The sequence below is a fragment of the Drosophila virilis genome, chromosome X (assembly GCF_030788295.1).
Source record: "Drosophila virilis strain 15010-1051.87 chromosome X, Dvir_AGI_RSII-ME, whole genome shotgun sequence".
NCBI classification, from domain to species: domain Eukaryota; kingdom Metazoa; phylum Arthropoda; class Insecta; order Diptera; family Drosophilidae; genus Drosophila; species Drosophila virilis.
In genome coordinates, this window is record NC_091543.1 from 21715734 (window position 1) to 21735010 (window position 19277).

The 19277-nt window shown below is 38.8% G+C and overlaps 1 protein-coding gene across 8 annotated transcripts in view; it reads left to right on the plus strand.

The window, feature by feature from the left end:
- The window catches only part of sgg (shaggy), a 62111-nt gene extending 42834 nt beyond the window's left edge, over window positions 1-19277 (plus strand). For 5 of the 8 annotated variants that reach the window (XM_070211176.1, XM_015170921.3, XM_015170922.3 and 2 more), the window contains 8 exons: window positions 7480-7670; window positions 7743-7826; window positions 8718-8828; window positions 8927-9164; window positions 9221-9414; window positions 11091-11280; window positions 11342-11812; window positions 11977-12342. In XM_070211176.1, coding sequence (XP_070067277.1) covers window positions 7480-7670; window positions 7743-7826; window positions 8718-8828; window positions 8927-9164; window positions 9221-9414; window positions 11091-11280; window positions 11342-11812; window positions 11977-12197 — 1700 coding nt within the window. In that variant the 3' untranslated portion in view covers window positions 12198-12342. Of the gene's footprint in view, window positions 1-7479; window positions 7671-7742; window positions 7827-8717; window positions 8829-8926; window positions 9165-9220; window positions 9415-11090; window positions 11281-11341; window positions 11813-11976; window positions 12343-13253; window positions 15112-16561 lie in introns of those variants that run through there. The other 3 variants (XM_002055484.4, XM_032439937.2, XM_032439938.2) reach the window with 2 other exon arrangements.

Consider the following 19277-nt stretch of genomic DNA (forward strand, 5'->3'; position numbering starts at 1 on the left):
AAAACTAGAAATCGATATACGCGTTAAGGTCACAAATGTTTTTAGCAGGCTCACCAGCACTTCCCTCCATGAATCGCTATTTCACAGTTTGAATACGACTGCCCTATTCAGGCATACTCCCTTTGAATAGTTCAAGCTGTTATTTAGCTGTGAGTAGAGTTGCAACCGACCGCTGCATTCGAACTCGTTTTGCGTACGACGAACAAATCCACGAACAACTCTTTCAAACCGCGTTGCTCTGTTTGAGCAGCTGTGCCAAAATCAGAATGAGAGAGTATTCTCGCTGGCTTCGCTCTCGCTCTCTTCGCTGTTATTGATTTGCTTTAAAAAAAAACCAAAAAAAAAAAAAATGGCTTCCATTCTCTGCTTTATCATTCCCATTCGCATTCGTCTTGGATTTGCCTGCCTCTGTTTATGCAATCGCTTTGGGTCGCCCTCACTTTTGGGGCTTCTTTGGCGCGTAATTTATGCAGCGCACCTAAAAGTATGCAATGTGCCGCTTGCCACTGCAAGCGAATGAGCACGAACAGGGAATGACCGTCGTAGGGGCTTGCTGAGGTGGGGGAATGGGCAGCTAGTGGCAAGCGAGATACGAAAAGAAGAGAGCAGCATGCTTTGAGAGAATGGCGGTTGGTTGGGGGCGTGCAAGGGATGCCCGCCAAGTGCCTCCTTGCCCGCGGTCGCGGTGTCTCGTGATCTGACCGCGTGCCGTCACTGCTGCTCACCTCCACCTCCACCCTCACACACATACACACGCACACACAGATACGAAACCCTCCCCTCCTATCAAAGTTTGCCAAAAATGTGTCTTTTTTTAACCACATTCAGCTGCCATTCACATTCAGCTGACAACAGACTGAAAGACGCAGCTCCTAATGATTCCCATATCCGATTAGAGATCGGTTTGCATAAGTATCAAAAATATATATATATAGATATATATAAATATATATATGGAAGGTATATATATATATATATACAATAGTTGTTGATTGTATTTTCGTGTCGCATTGCTGCGCCAAAAGAAAGCAAACAAATAATCTTTGCTCGATCTGTATTTGTCAAGCTTTTATAACAATATTATATTTGACTAACTTCAATCTCTTGACAACTTATAAAGCATAAACAAGAGTACTTAATAAATTTCAAATAGATCCGAGTAACATTGAAGAAAGTGTCTCAGAAGCATTTCGATATAAACAACTTTATTGTCTGAACATCCTATTTCTACAAATATGCTTTCGTTTCGATGTATTGTATCTTACCCAGCTTCTCGTATACTCTTAATATCTGAATATTTAAAAGATATTCACATCAATTTCTTCAATTAGTTTTTCTTGTCTTATCTCCGATATAGACCTGATTTGTATCGAGATTGTGTGCACATTGAGATACTCGGGTTCTGATCAGGTCTTTTTATTATGTGTATTTCCATTGATAAAACTCTTGGAGCAATTAGTTTATTTGTATTTGATTTCTTCATAACAATCAGTCTGTTACTTTTTAAGCCCATTCTACAGTTACAGGGTATGTGAAAAATTCCATTAAATACCTTGGATATTTTGATTTGGAATTCTTCGACATTTCAATTGTTGACGTTACGATATGGTAACAAAAGTTACATTAATTTGCAATTACTGGTATGAAAAAGAACTATTTACCCCATGCTTAAGCTCCCCACCCTCCCTCCGCCACCTTTCCTGCGCCACGGTGTGTGTTTATTTCGCTTTTGAATGGAGCTTTCCGTTGCCGCAGAGTGTGGCAAGAGGAGGGCGAGGGTGAGAGGAGTAAGAGCTTTACAGTTCTGGTTTCGGGTTTCTGTCACGTTATTAGCAACTACGTGTGTGTGTGTGTGTGTGTGTGCGTGTGTGTGTGTGTGTGTGTGTGTGTGTGTGTGTGTGTGTGTGTGGGTGTGTTTGTGTGTGTGTTCCTAGTGCTCTGAAGTGGTTTCTCCTCTTTCTGCTGCGTCATGTCGCTTTTGCATTGCCCATGCGACACCCCCGGCACCGAAAATTGACACACCCCCATGGCCCCTTCTACCCCTGTCCCCGTTCCCGCCCCCGGGCGTCGGGCATTGATTCTCGCGAGTGCAGTTCTTGTTGCCAATTGTGTTTGTGTATCGAAAAGTTTTCCCCTATGTCGCGCTACAAAGAAAAAAAGGAAGACTTAAAAAAAATCGCTTTTCTATTTTGACAACGACGACCCAATCCCCAATCCTTGTCTCCGCGTGTGTGCCCCTGCCGCCCACTCAAGACTGCGTGTTATTTTACAATGTTTATAGCTGACAAAAGCGCTAGAATTGATATTGCCACATTAATGCTTGCTGGCTGTTGGCTGTTTGGTGGGTGGTGGGTGGGTGGTGGTGGTTGTGGCTATAATTTGATTAATTTTCCACATAAGTCAAAATTAGGGCACTACGCCTCTTGCTGAAAACAAGCAATTCAATTTCTCATCAATTCATTTACAAACTTTTTGATGTCCGGAATCCATATAGTAAATCTTGCCATTAACAACAACATCGTCAACATAATTAATTATGGCAAATTATGGGAAAGTATAAGCAAATGTCCGCCATTTAGTTGAGATATAAACCGGAATCATTTTAATATAGCTCGTAAGAATGTACGTTCCCACGTGACATTTAGTCTGATGATTTTACCAATTTGATATCTAGATCTATATAATCCTAGAAATGTATCCGACGGTTGCATACCCGAGTATATATTAGCCACATTTGAAGTATCTTTTCACTTTGTGATTCTGAATTGGTTAATTATGATTGAAATCTATTTATTTAAGATTTGCATCTGCTTAGAACTTCGTTTTAGGCATTGAATATGAATTTAAGTGGAACTTCCACTTGTTAAATGAAAGCAACCCAATACCATGTCGCCCCTTGCATTGTCTTTATGCGTATGCATATATTGTCTTTTGTATGTGTCGTCTCTTTAGCTCTTGTTTTTTTTTTTTTATTTTTTTATTTGTATGCCAATTTGTGGTGTGGTAGGGTGGCGCCCCGTACCGAAAACAATTTCAATGCCATGTATGCAACATTTTTCTTGGCCTCCTTTTTATCGTTTTACCCATTAAAATGTTCAGAAGGGGTATAAAGATATGCAAGTGTGTGAATAACTCAACTCTGAGACTGTTCCATAAATATGAAACGTAAGCGAAATATTTAATTCTCTAGCATATTTTTTAGTTTTACGATAGCATGCGAAAGTGGGTAGAATGGTTATGACAGGCAGCAGAAGGCAACATGCAACATGCAACATATATTTCCGACGAGCTGAGCCAATCTAGCTAAGTCTGTAGCTCCAGCCGGTCTGTGCCAGAGAGCTAGAGAATTCGTATATATTCGTTTTTGTATATCATAGATTTATATTTTCAGCCTAGCTATATAACAGATCAGATACAATATCATATAGGAGTATTAATTAAATTAAAATTATGAATGTTGATCTATCGAAAGATCTTGTGGCGATCGGGCTTAAATTAAAATTTCGACTGCTGCCCACATTTATTTTGAATAATCCAGGGTATCTACTGGCTGTGCACATTTGTTGGCTAAGCTTTGTTTGTGCTGATATTATTTTTTAATTGATTCATTATAATGAAATAAATTGCATTTCATTTTTGGCTTCATTTTGCGCGTATCCTTTGATTGCAGCGCTTTCTTTCTAACCCGCTTACCCTCTGCCCGTCTTTCTCTCTGATTATCGTTCCTTCTCTTTCTGTCTCCATTGCATTGAGCTGTCAGTGAATGGGGCACTAGTATGCTTGATGGTCGTGTTGTTTGCTAGCCGTCCGGCGATGGGGTGGTGAGTGGGGCGGGGTGGCTACATACATGTCGCATGCTTGACTGCGCTTGGCTGCTGCTCATCGTTGTCTGTCCATCGGTTCGGTATGGTCCATCTACGATGCGGCTGAATCAAGAGTCCAAGTCTCTGCGATGCCCATTAACCACCCCACCAACTGTCTGTCTGTCTCTCTTTCTGTTTCTCTCTCTCTCTCTGTCTGTCTGTCTGACTTTCGGACTGTCTGTCTTATCGTCTTCGCATGTTCTTTTGGCATCTTTATGCTCGCAATTTTCCTGCAATTAAATGTGCAGTGCCGAAAACCAACAGCAACAACAGCAACAACAACAGAAATAAATGAAGGAAAAATAAAATGAAATAATTATGAAATTTTCATGAGCCTGAGCCAAAAACGCGGTCTTTTCTTCGTTTTTTTTTCTAAAACGCGCCACAGTCGCGTGCGTGCGGTCAGCGGCTTCGAAGCCAAAGTGAATCAGCTGATTTGGGAAACTTAGATTGCGGATCGTGGATTGTGGATTGCAGATCGCCAGATCGTCAGATCGTGCATCAATTGGCGTTAAAGAGTTGTCGTTGTAGCTGTCGTTCTCGTTCTCGTTCTCGTTCTTGTTGTCGTTGTCGTTCGTTGTTGTCGTTCGTTGTTGTCAGTGTCGCTAACGTGTCGCTCGTCCTCGCCAAGTTTGCTTCGAGCCAACAAGAAAGAAGCGTTTGGCCAATTGTGCAACGGAAGTTCGAGCGATCGCATCGCAGATCGCAGCTCTCGGATCGATCACTTTTGAGTGCCTTTCTACTATATACGTATAATAGAGCTATACGAATCGGAACTACTCTCGGATCAATACTTTTTCTACATACATATATTTATATATATATATATATATATACACACATATATATATAAAAGCATATATAAGTATATATATATATATATATATATATATATATATATATATATATATATATATATATATATTTATATATGTATGTGTGTACTGAGCAGGGCGCGCGCGGGGTCAGAGCTACATAAATGATTAAAAGCTAAAACGCCGACAATTTCTGCTGCTATTTATTTGATTTTGCTTTTTTTCTTTTTTATTTTATTTTATTTTTTTTTTTTTATACGTTGTTTTTGTGCTGAGCATTTCTATTTGAAGATCGATCGAACGGGCGAATCGATCGATTAATTGTCTGCGTTAAACGTCAAACGAGACGTCCGCGAGAAAAGTTGGTCAAGTGGGCAGAAATAAAACACGCGCGCACTGTTAACACAACTAGGCCAAAGCCTGACCGAAACCACCAAAAAACGCAAGAAAAAAAAAAAAAAAAAAAAAATAAGAAACAAATAGCAAAACCAGCAACAAGCGGCCCAAAGACCTAGAGACCCCGCTCGCTGATCGTGTGTGGCCGTTGGCCGACTGATTTTAGGCTAGCCGAATTATATAGACGCTCTCACGGTTGTGTTGTTACCCGTTGATAGCAAAGTGGATAAGACACAGGCGTCCAGTCGCCTCCGCAAGGTGGTGCGTGTGGTGCGTCGCAAGAAGCGCGCCATCAACGATGCCAGCGAATCGGATGGTACTGGGGAAACAGCGCCTGGCAGCGCTCCAGCCATAACCAGTGCCGGCGAAACGAGAAGCCTGCACTCAAACAATTCGAACTCGGCGTCGTCGCGCCACTATTACAATGCGCCGCTCTCGGAGATTGAGGCTGTGCGTGCAGCACATGAGGCCGCTGCCGTTGTGGCCGCCAGCACCAGTCGGCCTTGGACGCCAATGCCGCCGCGCAAGCCACAGTGCAAGACCAAGTCGAAATCGAAGACCAAGCGGCATTCGTTGCCCAATGCCACTGGCAGCAGCTCGGTATCATCGGGCCTGATGATGCGAACGACAGCGTCCATGGCGAAGGTGGAAGCGACGCATAAGAAGCGAGACTCGTCGTCGAGCAACTCCAGTGATTCCGATACAAAATCCAAGTCCAGTGACAACAGCGACAGCAGCGATGACACCAGTTCATCATCATCGGAGAGCTCATCCTCGGCCAGTTCCGCGTCGTCGTCTTCGTCCTCGTCTTCTGCAATCGGCCGTAAGGGCCGTCCAGCCAATGGCAAAGCGATAATACCATCAACGATTCCTGCTGCTGGGGCCGCCTCCTCCTCGTCCGCTTCGCTGCTGGCCGCACTCAAGAAGCCCAAGCTGCAGACGCGCAGCTCTGGCTCGGCCGGCAAGCAGTACAAGGATCCAAGTACAAGCGCTTAGTTTTTCCCTATTCCTATCCTTACCTCGCACCCAAAATCCCTTCGTTGACGAACCATTCCTCTCTAGCCTAGCCACCCATCCGTTCCTGGTAACGTTGACCTTTAGTGATGCCTCATTCTCATCTTGCCGACGCCTCGCCTCGCCTCGCCTCGTCTCGTCTCGTCTCGTCTCATCTCGCCTCGTCTCGCCTCGCCTCGAACTGCAAATGCGGCACAGCAGCTGCCACCCGTCGAAAGTTGCGCTAATGCCAAAATTAATTATAAATTAAATAAAATCAAATGAATAGATAATATAGGTGAAGCGATCGCCGTTTGCGCGATCACGTAAAACGTTTAGCAGCTGAGACGACGAAGCGCTTCGTAAACCAATATAAACCTATGAACGTGGTTAAAATAATAATTAATAGCAAGACGAAGAAAAGCAGATGAAGAAGATGGAGAAAAGGACGAGCCCATGTACATACATATACATATATACATCGTGGTTATGTTTTGCATGTTATTACCATGATTGAACCCGAACCCGAACCCGAACCGAACCGAACCGAACCGAACCCTCTGTCTTGCTCCTTTCATCAATCTGTCTCGCTCGCTCTCACAGCGTCTGTCCCATTGTTGAGCTCCCCCACTCTATCTATATCTCTCTTTCTCTCTATCTCTCCGATCTCTCACTGATGCGATTCGATCTGATCCTGCCACAGGCATGAAACAGTTGATCGGCAAATTGAATGATTTGTGGCCCGAACATAGCGTCGCATTATCCATTCCAAAGGAGGTCGATAGGAGCAAGGAGAAACTTGAGGGCGCCTGGGAGACAACAGGTACTGCCGAGATTGGTTCCAAAAATTTCGTCGTGTTGTGTGTGCTCTCGCCCTACAGGTTTTATTTAACTATATAATCTAAATCAAGCTGTTGTTTGCCCGGATTGACTGACAGCCTCTCGATTAACGCACAGCACAAAGCGTGACAATGTGGAAGCTGTATTTTCACCTGTAACTGTGAAAATTGCTTTCTGTGAACAAATATGTTGTCAAGTGTTTCGTATTTTACGAAAAATCCACAAAGATCGACATCAAATTAATTTTGTAAACTTTACATTACAAACTGTTTGAATATGTGTTTCACCGATTGTGGCAAGTTCACCGAAAAATGGGTGGAAACTGTATATTGTAACTTTTTTTTCATCATCTGATCGATATCAAAATCATGTTCAATTACGAAAATCCACTTCGATGGGTTGAAGTACAAGTTAACGATAATACGGAAAAATTTGAATTTTTTCCACATCGTTAAATTCAATGAGTAAAGTGTTGTAGCTCGGGCATAGCCGGGCAATAGCCGCTATTGTTCTAAAATGTATTGCTATACGCTATTTAATATTAACCATTCGCATTTGTTTCTTTCGCGCAGGTCGTGATGGTTCCAAAATTACAACAGTCGTTGCAACGCCTGGCCAAGGCACCGATCGGGTTCAAGAAGTTTCCTATACAGATACAAAAGTTATCGGCAATGGCAGCTTTGGGGTCGTCTTTCAGGCGAAACTGTGCGACACCGGCGAATTGGTTGCAATCAAAAAAGTTTTACAAGACAGACGATTTAAGGTAAGTGTTTGGCTCTATTAATGAATATAATTTCGATACGAATAAGCCTTGTGTTTCTACTTTCGCTTGCAGAACCGTGAATTGCAAATAATGCGCAGATTGGAGCATTGTAACATTGTAAAACTTTTATACTTTTTCTATTCGAGCGGTGAAAAGGTAAGAATGAGACACATTTATTAATAAAATACGATCAGTGTTGAGGGTTCCCAGCTGATTTGCGCTAGAGTTGTTACAGCAACACGAAAATGCTTTCAATTTCAATTTTGAATATGTATATATATTTCAACTGATTTTCTTTCTATTATATTACATATCAATATGAACGAATCATGGCGATTAAATTAGTTGGCCGAATTTCCCATCGATTTGGGCATTTTAGCCGCTGTGCTCAAGCCTCAGGTATATTACGTAATGCTACAACAAGAAGAGGGGACTACTCTTCGAAAGATTCGCACATTATGCTCACTCTCTTATGCGTTTATCGCTCTCTGTCTTTCTTTCCCATTTTCTATTTGTTTTTCCGTTCTTATCTCTCTCTCTCTCCCACTCTCTCTCTCTCTCTCTCTCCCATTCTCTCTCTCTCTCTCTCTCTGTCTAAGAATATAAGCAGAAACAGATGAAGTCCGCATGCTAGAAGAAGCTTGAGAGATGTGTGCATGCTTTATTTTTTTTTTTTTTTTTTTTGTGGCGCTTTGACGCCCCGCCACGCCCTCCACCTAAAACCCTCAACCACATCCAATCAGCCAAAACCCAAAACTATCGCCACTAAATAAACCCTCAGCATTCCTTCGGCTAGCTGCTAGATATGTATATATCCGTAGTCCTGCTCAACGCAAGTACTCGATCGTAACAATCGTTATCGTTATCGTAATCGCCATCGTTGAACGTTGATCCTTGAACGTCACATTTCGCATGCTGAAGTCAACTTGCAACTTCAACAAACTACCCGCCTTGCAGTTTGGAGCTCGCCTGATCATTACAACAAACAACAGCATTAACAGCAAGTTATAGTTAATTCTAATACCATTTAATTACCTTCAATTGCAGCGAGATGAAGTATTTTTGAATTTAGTCCTCGAATATATACCAGAAACTGTATACAAAGTGGCACGTCAATATGCCAAAACCAAGCAGACGATACCAATCAACTTTATACGGGTAAGTTATACACGAATATACACATATATATATATATATATATATATATATAAATGAACAGATTAACTGAATGAATTGAATTCTGTTTTGGTCAACAGCTCTATATGTATCAATTGTTCAGAAGCTTGGCATACATTCATTCGCTGGGCATTTGCCATCGTGATATCAAGCCGCAGAACCTGCTGCTCGACCCGGAAACGGCCGTACTCAAGTTGTGCGATTTTGGCAGCGCCAAGCAGCTGCTGCACGGTGAGCCGAATGTCTCGTATATCTGCTCCCGGTATTATCGGGCCCCCGAGCTCATATTTGGCGCCATCAACTATACAACTAAGATCGGTAAGCGGGCGAACCTAGTAAATGTGTAAACAATTTCTAATTCTAATCATAAATAGACGTGTGGAGTGCCGGTTGCGTTTTGGCCGAACTGCTTTTGGGACAACCCATATTTCCCGGCGATTCTGGTGTCGATCAACTGGTCGAGGTGATCAAAGTTTTGGGCACACCGACAAGAGAACAAATACGCGAAATGAATCCAAACTATACGGAATTCAAATTTCCGCAGATTAAAAGTCATCCATGGCAGAAAGTAAGTTTCATTTGGTCGTTTCCATCAAGGTATCGTAGTGTATCCTTCAACTCACTCCACGCAAAGCGACCAAATCGATCGATCAAATAATCCTTCAGGCAGTCCCTTTCGCATATGTGTATGTGTATCTGTATATGTATGTGTATGTGTATGAGTATGCGTGTAATATCATAGAGATACCATACCTCTATGGAACATGTCTCTAATACTTAAGTGCTCCCCGTTAACACTAATCCAACGAATGTCATGTATTCAAATTAATATATCAATTATCTTAATCCCTCACTCTCTCACACACATGTCCCCCAAATCTAACTCACTCCCTCTTGCTCTCTCTCTCTCTCTCTCTCTCGTTCTCTCTCTCTTTTTCGTGTGTGTTTTCAAGTTGTAACTGAAGTGTAAATAACAATTCGTTGCAGTCACTACTCGAACGATCCCAATTTCCAAACGCCCTAAGCCAGAAACAACAGTTAAGAGTAAGCCGCAAGAGAAAAGCGAACAAGGATAAAGATTTAAACGAAATAACTGTAAAACTTGCCTTACACAATTACGCGCCCATGCATACACATACATACACACATATGTACATACGCACGCACATGTAACTGGAATTGAAACTTGTAACAGCCGCCATTGGCCAACTAAACTGATGTCTGCTGGCACAACCGTTGCACAACTGTTGACTTAATTGACAGTTTTTGGCTTACAAATACATCAAAATAGCTCTTAGATACATAATGTAAGCTCTTAGATACATAAGCCAGCCGCTGTCTCACAGTCAGTGTTGCCAATTTAGCCTTTTTGCCGATAGATTTGTCCTCTTTCAAACCGGCAGCCGGAGAAATCAATTCGCTAATATAGTGAGTTACTAACTTAGAGCAGATATATAGGTGCTATATGTCAATAGAGAATCTATTGGCAAAGCTACAGGCCTGCGATATGGTATTAACACACCTTTGCTTTCTCATATTAGGGCCCTGAATATTAGACGATATACCAGGAAGCTATTACAAGCACATGCGTGCGCTTCATTTGTTTTCAGTTCGATCTGTCGATCAGTTCTATTTTTGTTGTGTGTAGTTGGCAACACTGATCAAAGTACTATACATATTTGAATCAAGTCACATATATAATAGTTCTTTACGATGGGTATAACAGCTGTTAGTTTACAGTAACAGTGAAAGTCGTGTAGGTATTTGTAACAGTAAGAAATAGGCAGATATGCAGAGGGTATAACAGTTTAATGTAATGCACTTTAACTAATCCGATTTAAGCCCAGAATCTTTAATTAAAGCATACGAAAATTTCATAAATCATGGATACTACACACATACATGCATATGTATATAGAAAGCTTTAGCTGTCCCTGTTATAAAATAGTTTATATATTGAATTTAAATTGATTTGACTTGACTTGATTGTTGCCTTGCCTCTTTATTGCGCCCCGCCCTGTGTCCATGTTGCCCAGGGACGTCACAGCAATATGTACTATATATAATACATAGATCCATGTTATATATGTGATTAATATTGTGATAGTCTCATTCCAACCCACTTCAACTCACGGTGCGTGCGAGCCTGCCCGGTTCAGTCCAGCCCAGCCCCTAAGAAATGTCAGCTGCAATTGCATCGCATCGATAATTATTGTGAACTAATTGGATTTTGTTATCGCACAGGTTTTCCGTATACGCACTCCGACAGAAGCTATCAACTTGGTGTCGCAGCTGCTCGAGTACACGCCCAGCGCCCGCATCACGCCGCTCAAGGCCTGTGCACATCCGTTCTTCGATGAGCTGCGCATGGAGGGCAATCACACCTTGCCCAATGGCCGCGACATGCCGCCACTATTTAACTTTACAGAGCATGGTGAGTTTGGCCTCGGATATGCTTGGTTCGCATTCATCTATTGACACACCTTGCATTGCAGAACTCTCGATACAGCCTAGCTTAGTGCCACAGTTGTTGCCAAAGCATCTGCAGAATGCAGCACACACAACCGGTGCTAATCGCGCCTCGGCCGGCGGTGCAGCACCCGCCGCGGCCAGTGGCTCAACCAGCGTCTCCTCAACGGGCAGCGGTGCGTCCGCTGATGGTGCCGCTCAGTCACAGCAACAGCAACAGGCGCCCGCATCAGCAGCAGTAGGAGCTGCCAGTGCAGTTGCCGGTGGCGCCCCAAACGTTGGCGTTCAGGGCAACAACAGCAGCAGCAACAGTGGTAATGCAACTGCCGTCGCATCTGCTGTTGCATCGGCTCCAAATGCGCAGCAATCAAATGCGCCAGCAACTGTCGCCGGCGGTGGTGGCGGCGGCGGCGGTGGTAGCGGTGGTGGCGTTGCGGCAGCTGCCACAGCAGCCGGCGCAATTGCCACAAGCAATGCTGGTGGCGCCAACATAACAGGTGAGTAAGCGTGTGCCCAGTTCGCATCTGAGCCGACAGTCGTAACAGATCAGCCTCACTCTCTCTCTCTCCCTCTCTTTGTCTGTCTGTCTGTCTGTCTGTCTCTCTCACTCTATTGCACACTCTCACTCTCTCTCTCTCTCTCTCGGTTTGCTTGCTTTTAGTTGAGTCCCACTTGTGTAACTCGCATAACCCATCAAGCTTGACGAAGACCCAGCGCAAGATCCGTTCCCAGACAGCTCAAGCCTATCAAGACCAAAAACAAAAACAAGATCAAATTCAAGTGCAGCAAGACGAAATCGAAACCCCAATCGCAACCATCTATAGATCCCGACCGAAACCGAACTTCGATTCGTTGCGGGGCCAAGTTGCGACGCAAAACTAATTAAACCTAGAAGTGCAATCCTTGACCCATTCGAACCCCCATTACCGGTTCAGTTCAATTCAGGCCAATAAAGAGCTGTCCAATCCATATGCAATAACAACAGCCTGTCATATATTCGTTCTCAATAAAAGTCTCAGAATTTTCACTGCCCTTCTTCTTACTCGCTCCCCTCCGCTAACCACCCTTTTGGAGAATACTTTCCCAGGCTGAGCGGAGTCTCTCGCGTTGGGTTGCATCATCGGGCGAGTGCCAACCGTGCCCGTGCTTTCTTTAACCCCCAATTCCTTGCTGTTAACAAACATTTTTTGTTTACTTTCTTTCATCTTCTTTCTGTTGTTATGTGTTCTCTTCTTAAATAAACCAGCAGATTATGATACATGTGTGGATGACTTGGGGGTGGAGGAGCAATCCCATCTAGTTTGTCTGATATAAAGTAAATATAGCCTATGAAAACTTGTGTGTATTGAATGGGCTAGATCTGCTCGATTCGGGTTTTCTTTATATCGCAGATGCTGTGGACGCGAAAGCTTAATAAATAGAATATATTCGAACCTGGGCCATATATGTTGTTGGCTATAGAGTGCGGGGACTGAGACGCCTACTGGCAGCTACATGAAAAGTGTGTTAGCTTTTTCATTGTAATAAAAGAAAGTCCGACTTGATGTTACACCTGTATCGTATAGAGGAGATTGGCTTGAAACTTCTGCAAGTGTATCCAATCTTCGGCTAGCCGATGGAGACAGCTTTTTCTTTTTTGTTTTATTTTATTTTATTTTTTTTTTTTTTTGATCATGCATGTGCCATTTCGTATGCCGATTACATATATATTAATGGATGTTCCGTGCCCCCCCCCCCCTGCCTCTCTATCCTTTTACCTTCTGTTAAATCCTGTGCTAGCAATTAAAGAAAACTTCTGTAAATTTAAGTTGCCAGTGTTTCTTTTTTATTTTTGTTTTGTTGGGTATAAGTATTTGGTTTATAACTTTTTGTTTTTCTATTTAATTAAATTACTTTATTTTTCGTTTTCTCTTTTGTTTCTTTTTCGTTTATTTACAGATTCATAGGGGCAATAGCAACATACGATAAAACAAATATATATATATATATATATGTATATATATCTATGTCTATATCAAAATATATATGTTTAAATATATCTATATATATATATATATTATACACACACCCACACACACACACACACACACACATACACATACAGAGAGACGCGTATACTATAAACAGATAAAGAATGGGAAATGCAAAAGAAAATAAAAGAAAAACCAACAACACAACACATAAATCAAACACAACCGGCAAAACTAAATATAATTAAATACATTGATATATACACAATATAAAATTAATTACATAATTAATTTAAAGCAATTTGCAAAAGATCATTAAAATAATAAAAAATAAAATTAAAAAAAAAACAAAAGGAAAATGCATATAAAATAGAAAAATAATACGTATTTGTAAAACTCATGCATAAACACAGAAGAAAGAGGAAGAAACAACCAGCTTCAAAAACAAAAAAAAAAAAAAAAAAAAAACAAACAAACAAAAAGCAAGCAAAAAAAAAAAATCAAATGTAATGCAAAATTTTACATAGATAAAATAAAATTTATTTTAAACTTAAAATAAAACAACTAAAGTAATAACTGTAATAGCAATGTCATTGCTAATGCCAATGTTGGCTTGTTTTTATTATTATTATTATTATTATTATAATTACTTTTTTTTTTAAATTAATTAATAAAGAAAATTAAATAAATTAGCAGGCGAAATATTGTAATATTGACAGCTTTCAGCGGTAAAAGCAAAACCCTGTGGAATTGTCGCCCTTTATAGTACACACACACACACACAAACACATGCACACACACACACACATGCACACACACGCACACCAATATACCCAATCTACATGCATACATTTATAAACTTAAAGTCATTGAATATTTAATTTCAATTTAAAAATTTCACATATTTTTGTTTTAATTATTATATTTTCCTGTAACCGATCTATTTTAGTATGGTAAAAACGAAATGTGTAGTAAAAAAAAAAAACAAAAATATAATAAAAGCAAAAACATCAAATTATTTAATTGCACAATTTAATAATGACTAATTTTGTTGATTGTGAACGACAAAAAATAAAAAATCGAAAGAAAGAAACGTGACAGCAATTACACAAAATATTCAACATATAAGCTTTGGCTGCATAAAAATCAGTAACATAATGTTAATATTATGTTAATTTTATAATTAATTGCATAAACAAAAACAAAACAACAAAACAAACAAAAGCAAGCAATTGAATGCCTTGCAATATATCTAAACCTAACTAATAAATTAATTATAACCTTTTTTTTGTAAAACGCATTATATATACAAAATATAAATTAAATAAATAAATTATTTTTATTAAATAATTATTATTTTGTAATAAATAACAAAGAAAACAGAGTGCATTGAGTGAAAAAGAAAGAAACAAAAATACAACAACAAAAAATGCATACATCAAATTATTTAAAATAATAAATACACAATAAATGTATGTATATTAAATTTAGAGAAATACTTAAAGCATAAAACACGAAAAAAAAAAAACAAAACAGAAAAAAAAAATAAAATATAAAAAAAATATATTACACATACACCAACAGCATAAATAACAATTTTTTATGTAAAAACTTAATTTTTATTAATATAATAATATCATTCGGATGAGCACAGTCTGAGAATATTAGCTGTTGTATGCCTTTAGAGAGGCGGCCACAAGTGCACGTAACAACCCCATGCTGCTCGAAGAAACAGAGGCATTATAACAAAAAAAAAAAAACAACAACAACAACAATATTAATAATAGTTTCAATTGTAATTTGCCTAAAACTCAGCTGAATGTCCTGTGCAGATGGAAAGAGGAATTTGTTAACATTTAAAACGCAATCAAAACCAAAATCAAAATTAAAAGAAACACTGTTTTTGGCCTTGTCAGTGTTGGAAAGTGAATGTGGAGGTTGTGCGTGGACTTTTGCCCGTCTGAGTATATAGTGTAGTTGTGTATGTACAATATGCTTCTTTATAAATTAACATTGAGACACATATACACATATTGTTGCATACATACATAAACAACTATATATGACTGTACTCGTATCGCTGGTTTAGTTGCAATATGTAGATATATGTAAACATGTGTATGTATTTCAGACAAATGTTAACATTTGAGTTCAAATGTAGGATCAGAATTAGACAAAAGATCAGACAGAGAGGCAGCTGGAGAACAGATAACGGATTCCGATGCCGATACCGATACCGATACCGATACCGATAACCAGCTTAATCAATTTCTTATAGCTTTTTTTTTTGTTTTGTCTGAATAAATCAAGTTGCAAACTTAACAACAATTAACAAATGCAAGTGCGAAACATTGTAAAAATAAAACTTATATTTATTTATATAGTTTATTAAAACTACTTTAAACTAATTATTATTATTATTATTATTATAATTACATACATATAAACAATTAAAAGCAGAACACATACTACATACTAAATTGAGTAAACATTTTCCTAGTAATTTAGGCATACACACAAACAAATTGGTTAAAGAACAAAAACAGCAACAACAACAACAACAACAACAAGTAGAACAAGAATAAGAAGTAGAGGAGCTGCAACAACAATATATAATAAAAGATTAACATTAATTTAATTGAGATAACAACAATTAGACACATATAAAGAAAACACATACACCGTTATGTAAACATATTACATCTGTAATGCCAATAATATTCATGGTATAATGCATAGACAAAAGAATGTTGTTGATAAAGATAAATATGATGAGACATGGAACACTGAGCAAAATTACAAAAATGCTGAAAAACAAAAATAAAAAATAATAAAAATAAAAACAAAAAAAAAAAGCGAAGAAAAACCATATAAACGAATTCACCTATTTTTTCCTTATTTTATTTGTTCTCATTTTGTGTTTTTGTTGTTGCTAGTGGGTGTGCAGCACAGGGAGCGGGCGGGTGGCGGTGGCGGCAGCGACATATATTTTCTTTTCCCCCCCGTTGTGTCTGCTCCATGCTGTGCAGGCGCCCAATTTTGCATGCTTGTGAATATATTGGCTCCTTCGGCTCGCTCTTCACTCTCTCTATCTATTTCACTCTGTCACATAACGTTATTTCATATAAGCATTTCCTGTTAAATGTGTTATTTTCTGTCAACTCGCAGCTGCTGATAGCAGCAACAACAGCTGTAGCTGCAGCAGCAGCAGCAATAAGAACAATTCACAAAGAAACATTTTTGTCTACTCTATCTCTTTTGCAACAACCTTCGCAGGCTCGCAGTCGAACAGCGCCTTGAACAGCAGCGCCAGCGGCAATGGTGTGGCTGAAGGCAGCGCTGCAGGTGACGAGGAGGGTGGTGGTGGTGGTGGTGGTGGAGGTGATGATGGCGGCAGCAGCAATGGCAGCGGCGACAACGACGCAGCACCAGCAGAAGCTGACGCAACGTCAGCCGGCACATCGGGTTAGCACAGCGGCGGCGCCATGTTAATGTAAATGTTGTTTACAGTGAACTGTTATTAACATTTTTTTTTTTCTTGCTCGCCTCTTATGCAACGGGGCTTAAAGTAAATAAAGCAACATTCAATTTACAGCTTCACACATACACACATACAGAAAGAAGCACGGAAAGAGCAAAACAAGCAAAGTCTAAAAATTAAAAAGTTCACCCAAATCGCATATGTAGGAATAGCAAGGGTTAAATAAACTATTTGTTTGAAAACAGGGCTTAAATTTATTTTCACCCAACTCACACACACACACACACTTAAACACACTTAAACACACACTTAAACACACATGCATGCATGCATGCAGCTGTGTTCTTCCGAAAGCTTTCCCTATGTTAAAAGCTTTTCTCTGCTCTTCTCTTATGGATCGCAAATGCATGTTTGTTTACACACACATGCATATGCAGCGTGCGTAAGCGATGTGTGTGTGTGTGTGTGTGGCCTTGTATTGTGTATGTGTGTATGATTGCTTGTACATTGGGCGCAATGCAAAATCTTAGCATAATCGAAAACAAAATAAAATAAAAAAAAACACACAAAATACAAAGCAAAGCAAATGCCTAACTGCATATGTAACAAATATGTATTATTATTAAAAAAAAAAGAAAAAAGTAAAAACAAAAATTAATTCAGACCTAATAACAGACACGCACGCAATACGGTGTCACAAATCAAAAAGGCAAAAGGGAAAAGCAAACAAATAAAAAACCTAACGCATTAGATTGAATAAAAAAAAAAAAAAAAAACAATTTGCAAACGTAATAAATCATAAGCGAAAAATACAACACAAACAAAAATTTAGTAAAATAAATCAAAATTTTTTGTCCCATTTAAAATACAATTAAATGTTTATATATAACCACAACACAAACAAACAACAATGCATGTTGAACTGTTGTTATTGTTGTTGTAGTTAAGAACAGAAATAAACAACAGCAAACAAGACAAACAACCCAACCCAATGTACGCAAAATGATAAAATAGAAGTTACAACTGGCATATGGCAAATATATGCTGATCAGCTAAGCCCATATGAGCTATATATACATATATATATTTATTTATGTACATATGTATATGTATATATTGCATGTAGACAAGCATATAAACAAATTGTTCTATATACCGGACTCACGTCGCAGATAGCCTCCAATTGTGAACCCAAGCCCGAAAACCCAGCTCCAGTGCTCCTGTGTCCTATTAGACCAAGAGTCCTTATATTAACTATTTAGTACCGTTCTTCAGTCCAACACTAGCATTTTAATACGATTATAAAACGAGACACTCAAGAACATCTATAAACAACATAGCATAATACTTGATTGAAACAAAAGCATATATAGATATATATATATATATATATATAGCACATATAAATATATATATATATATATATATATATGTATGTGTGTTTTTTAATTTAGTGAAAATAATTATATAAAAAATATAAAACATGCTTTTAGCGAGCGACGCCACCCATTAAAATAATTAATTATTTACAAAACAAAACAAAGCAAAAAAGAAAGGATTCTCTCGTATGAAACAATGATTATTATGCATAAATTGTAAAATTAATCAACATTTAGCTGCAATTGAATATCTAAATTATTTTACAATTAATCACCCGACACACACGAACAATAAGAAGCAGCAGAAAAGAAACCAACTAAACAAAACAAAACAAAACAAAACAAAAAAGAAAAGAAAGCAGCATGAGGTATATTTGAAGAGAGCAGCATTCTAGATGGACAGCTCAAGCCTGTCACACCTAGAGCCTTGATTAGAACTTTTACCTGTCGCACACGTTCAAAGCAAGGTCCCAGAGCCTGGCCTGACTATGACAATTCCCAGTGCTTGCGAATCTTTTCCCTGTGCTTTGGCAAATATGTACTTAACTAATTGTACTTGTATGTATTGTATGTATGTATTGCTGAATTCCTTTCGATATTATGTTCTACCTGTACGCATAGCTGTGCATTCTGTGTACTTTTCTCGAATGGTTTAAAGTTCGTTTCAAATTGTTTTCGTGCTAACAAAAATATTGAGAACAATCTAAGCTAAAGTCTTGAAAACGTTTTAGTAAATAATATTCAAAACACACAAAAAAATTAACAAAAAAAAAAAAAAAAATACTCACAAAATACACACACACATACACACGGACACACACACACAAACAACTCACTTTAGTTAATAATTATTGAACACGTTTTCAAATGGAAAAATACCCTTCCCCAAAAAAATAAATATACACAAAACTAAAGAACAAAAATTATAATAAGCTATGAAAATATATATGAACAACAATTTCAGCGTTTCGCTTAACAAAATGAAAATTTACATTTAAAAACAAAAACCTAACCAAATTCAAACAAAGACCCACACACAAAAACACACACACACACACACACACAACAAAAACATGAAAAACACAAGAACATTAATTTAAAAATAAAAAACAATAAAAATTACAAAACTAAA